General features: G+C 34.5%; 1 protein-coding gene across 1 annotated transcript; it reads right to left on the bottom strand.

The window, feature by feature from the left end:
* Positions 1–705: 705 nt before the first annotated feature.
* On the bottom strand, positions 706–1443 carry LOC137925116 (uncharacterized). Its single transcript, XM_068768499.1, has 3 exons — positions 1376–1443; positions 1144–1216; positions 706–864 (listed from the first exon to the last, which is right to left on the bottom strand). The coding sequence occupies exons 1-3, from the start codon at positions 1441–1443 to the stop codon at positions 706–708; spliced, it is 300 nt and encodes a 99-aa protein (XP_068624600.1).
* Between the last annotated feature and the right edge of the window lie 3557 nt (positions 1444–5000).

The following is a 5000-nucleotide window of genomic DNA, read 5'->3' as shown; positions in this document are numbered from 1 at the left end:
TTGAAGCATGTGTAAATTTCAGAGCGCCTGTGATAAAAATGACAGCAACATTTATTCGTTTAGCAACAAAGTTGTGTTATGTTAGTCCGGCATTTTGTACTTCTAGTGCTTTATGGAAGAATATTTCAAGTTTAGTAGCAATTTTTATATGAATTTTAACTTTAGTTTTTAAGAACTGCTTAAATGTTTGACCTCACTTTTATACAAATTATAGAATGGTCTTATTCTAAAGTAAACATGCATTTTGATTGTTTATTTTGGGAAATTGTCAATAGTGTCATTGATTCTCTAATCAACTTTAGTAAAGTAAGCTATTTGTCTCTAAGCTCTATATGGTTGAGTTTGAACCGTCTGAAAACAGATATGCGTCATAAACTTCATAAATTTAAATGAATTACGTTTTTAATATATATTCTGTAGGTAAATGCCAAAAAAGAAAAACATTGAAAAGGAAGAAAGGAGAAAAATAAAGAGAATAAATAAGATAGAAGAATAAAGAAAAGAAGAAACGATACATAATACTCGATGAGATCTATTTTAATATTGAAGAAGATATTGTGAGCATCTATATACGTGCTTAAATATATGATTGATCGAAAAAAAAGAAGAAAAGAAAGCATTCATAGCTCTCTTTTCTTCTTTAAGTTGTTCGTTTTTTAAAACAAAGCTAATGTTAAAAATGACATGTACGTATTATGAATGGGATTAAATTGAACCTCTATGTGCAATCGCAATGATCTCTCTCATGCCGTGTTCTTCTTCGCGCGGCCGTTCTGTATTTGTGTCGGCGGCGCGCGCCAGGATCTGGCGAACCACGTCGCGGGGCGGAGCGCCCAGCGGCGAGGGCCTCGTCGTCAGCCCCAGCTGGAACATCACACCATCATTACATCGATCCATATCTAATTCTTATTTATACTAGACCAAAAAATTCAAAACTTGTTGGTAGCGCAAGGCTAGTCATCGTGACGACTTTCATCAATATTTTCTTTAAGTTATTCACATAATAGTTTTTATTTTATCGTGCTTCTTTATTCCTCTCAATATTTTTCACTAGGTATTTTTTTCATCGCATTATCTATCATTTATTTACATATCCTGTTATGTTTCAGGCCTATGTTGCAGTAGACGTGTATCGGATATTACCTTTGCGAGTATCTGCGTCTTGATGTGATCGAGTCGCGCCGGATCCACGACGCTGTGCGTTGAGTGCGCCGAGTGTGTCGAGTGCACTGAGTGCGTTGAGTGCGCTGAGTGCGTTGAGTGCGCCGAGTGCGCTGAGTGCGTCGAGTGCGCCGAGTGTGTCGAGTGCGCCGAGTGCGCTGGGGGCGCTGGTTGCGCGGGGGGCGCGTCGGTCGCGGCGGGCCCGGCGAGCGTGGCGGTGGCGGCGCGCGGCCGGCCCGGCGCGAGCGCGAGCGCCGCACACAGTAGCAGCCAGGCGCGCATGGGCGCCTAGCCGAGCGCGCTCAACCGGCGCCATCGGCACAGCGCCCTCGCGACATCTCGATGCCTGCGCGCATACAAACATTTTTTTATTTTCATATATTTATTATTTTACACTACCAATCCAGCCTAGAGACTAATAATAAATATTTAAACTAGATTAATGTTATAGACGACTGGCGTATGCGGAGCCCCATCCCTCGTCCCGCGTTTCAAAAGATTCGCTGAAATGAACGGCTGCCTGAGTAGATGTAAGTAAGGACCCGTGTACTGTATCCACGCGCACTCTACCTCAGATATGGTACCTCGTACATTTGCGTCATTACATTTGTGTTAAAACCAACGTTAATGTTAGTTGTTATATAAATTAGTTTTTGTGTATTCAAAGATTAATAAAAGCGTTTTGGTGTATCCTTTTGCGAGTTTCTTTTGAGAGCTAACCCCACGTGTCATGTTACAGTCCACTAAATATCAAAATAAAGCGCTTATAATAATAATAATAATAATAATTTAATAATATTAATAATTTGTTGATTACGGCCGGAGACGCAATGATTTGACTACAAATTTATTGTAACTTTGAATGATGCTGATAGATGGCGCTGGCAATAGATTACCTTGCGTTATCGTTTTACACGGGTAGTCGCAAAAAAAGCGCTGCTTGTTTATATCGAAATCAATAAAGGAAATCTGTTATAAATATATAATGTATAGCAGATTTCCACCTATGTATTATCTCACGATACAGGAACATTCAGGCTTAGAGACTTGTCAACTAGTGATGGAAATTACAAAATTCTAAGGGGATCGTTTATCAAAAAGTATATACTTTCAAACTACTAGTTACTTCATATAGAGGTATAAAAACTGACTAGAATCTTTTGCTGCACATGTTAAAAATTACAAAGAATCAAATATATATATATATATATATATATATATATATATATATATATATATATATATATATATATATATATATATATATATATATATATATATATATGTCGCACGAAATATAAACAGTCCGGTATCTATTAGAAGCTGTTAAAACAAGTATCGCTTGCTTCTTTTGATAATTATTTTTATTCTTTATATAAAATACACTAAGAAGACTAGATAACACTTGACTTCAACAGTACCTAGTAAAAGAGAGTTTATCTTCAACTGTGAAAATACGATTTTTCAATTTCTTTGGAAATGTTGCCAGTAATGAGGATTCAATATGACGTTTGTTGGTGGAAGGAAAAGTGGAAGGCAAGCGATCTCGTACACGCTCTCCAGTAAGATGGAAAGACACCATGAAAACTATCACCAATAAGTTAGTAAATTAATGCTGTCTCTGCTAAACACAGAGCTACATGGAGACGTAAATAGGGAGCTGCATGGTCACCAGAACCGACCAGGGCCTGACCACAACCAATCTGACAAAAGTCCACGAATGAGATATACACAAAGAAGATCATTTATGAATATACTGACAAAATAAACCGTGATCTAAATAGAAAGGAGAAAATCCGTACTAACAAAAGTTACCGAAATAGCTTTACGTGTTAACTTGTTTAACGGTAAATTGGCAGGCTATATTAATCAGAAAATATGTCCACTAGAACCTTAAGTTTCTGGATTAGATACCCCGGGCCATCAAGATCCGTGTAGGTCGCGCATCAGCAAGATGGACCCCACCATTGTTCAGGTCAAGACGCAGGTTGAGGACCACTTCCAACCGGACCTTTGGAAATAAATGGAGGAGGCCTATCTAGGATTACAACCTGAGATAATGATGATGTATATACAATATCTGATAGAAAGAATCATCACGATAATTTGATTTTATGTTTATGTAAATAGTATATGTAGATATTTAAACATATGTACTACGGTACATTTATATAAAATTATGTTAAGTAGTAGCTATTAGTATATGTATATAAGGCGTTTTATGTAATTATTTTACCTCTCAACTTGAGTTTACTTATTTATTTTATTTCTTGTGGCTACGGCATAAAATACTCCGTTATACATAAAATTTGTAAAAAGTGTTTGAAGTAAATAAATAAATAATTACCGTAGCGTTAGCTCGGCATTTATAGAAGTGCTTTTTAAAAGTTTAATAATAATAAGTTAGCTCTATTGAGAGCATGTCTTTTGAAAATTTAATTACCAAGTTAATGTTGAATAATTAAGGTGCAAAAAGTTTTAAGTAAAACTTTCAGTGACCTAATTAGAAATAAAATCTCTTTCATAAATTGTGTGAAATCTTTCGTATTTTCTAACTAAAATAAAAGGCGACCTATAAAGTTTATCTATATATATATTATAAAATAATCGTGTATCTTTATTGCGATACTCTTCTGAAACAGCTTGACGGATTTTTATGAAATTTTTATATATCTGTATATACATATTGCTGTCAAAATATTTGACAGCAATGAAATTGCTGAGTAAAAGTGTTTTTTTTTGTGGTATTTCCTTAAATGAAAATGTTATTATTTCGTTAAATGAAAACCTTTCTTATCTGTTAACAAGATATGAAAAAGATAGTCGGTTTCATCAAGCTCTGAAGTTTTTATAGTTAGCAACCTTTTTGGCCATTCGAACACAAAGATTTCATTTATGTAAATAGCAGTATAATAAATCATAGACGATTTATCAACAAATTTTTTAAACCTTTACGTCTATTTCCAAATAACTTGTATAAGTTTCATGTTACTCTTAATTTCATTACATTTCATCACTCTGAAATATGTTACGTAATTTTTCTTTTTTTTAATTAAAAAGTGACTGTCTTATATCTTCTGATACTATAGAATCTGCGAGAAAAGATAGTAAACAATAAATAAATTTAATATGTACTAATCAGAATTTGAAAACTGTATTTTTACTATATTACAATAATGTTTTTTTTTTTATTTCTAAAAGACGTTTATATAGGGTCTACCAATCACCTAATGAGCTATGTTACTACTTTAAGGCTTTTAAACCTATAATCATTAATCACGTATGTAATTAACACAAACGTAAAGTATTAACTAATGTAAAACTAACCAGATTTTAAATCAAACTTATGTAAAGTGTAACTTGCTACGGCGTAGCACTTCGTAGCAGTCGTAGCGTGATGAAAAGTAATTTGTCAACTTCGGTTATTAAACCGTTACTTCCCCACAGCAACCACCCGTAGCCTCTAATTTGTAATATTAGTTTTTAAGTCACCGCAAAACGATTTCACCTTGACTTTTACAAGGGCACTGTTAAGTTATTACTTTGAGGGCTTGTCGGCGTTTTCCGGGAAGGAAATGAGTTTTCCGTTGCGTAAATCATCCTTTTATCACGTTACAACCTATTACGCTTTTTATCTTATACCGTTAATTTTGTAATTAAAACATTATACACATTTATTACTACATGACGTGGAGAGAAGATTAAAAGATTAAAAATCGGGTAAGCGAATGTTTAAAAATAGGTCGTTAAAAGTTGTCTAGTCGCTATCGACATGAGCGATAGGAACGCCTATTATAATCTCATTAAAACGCAATCAATGTATAAATTTCACGTGTCGT

This window comes from Battus philenor, unplaced genomic scaffold (genome assembly GCF_028537555.1).
Source record: "Battus philenor isolate CCGP_79_NKW_IND1 unplaced genomic scaffold, ilBatPhil1.0.hap1 SCAF_26, whole genome shotgun sequence".
NCBI lineage: Eukaryota > Metazoa > Arthropoda > Insecta > Lepidoptera > Papilionidae > Battus > Battus philenor.
This window is presented reverse-complemented; position numbering and strand designations above follow the sequence as displayed.

Excerpts from the sequence above, each read along its gene's own strand:
- LOC137925116 (XM_068768499.1), bottom strand. The coding sequence starts at position 1,443 with ATGCGCGCCTGGCTGCTACTGTGTGCGGCGCTCGCGCTCGCGCCGGGC. Across the intron at positions 1,217-1,375 it reads CGGCCGCGCGCCGCCACCGC|CTCGGCGCACTCAACGCACA; the intron begins CACGCTCGCCGG and ends GCACTCGACACA. Across the intron at positions 865-1,143 it reads AGACGCAGATACTCGCAAAG|CTGGGGCTGACGACGAGGCC; the intron begins GTAATATCCGAT and ends GTGATGTTCCAG.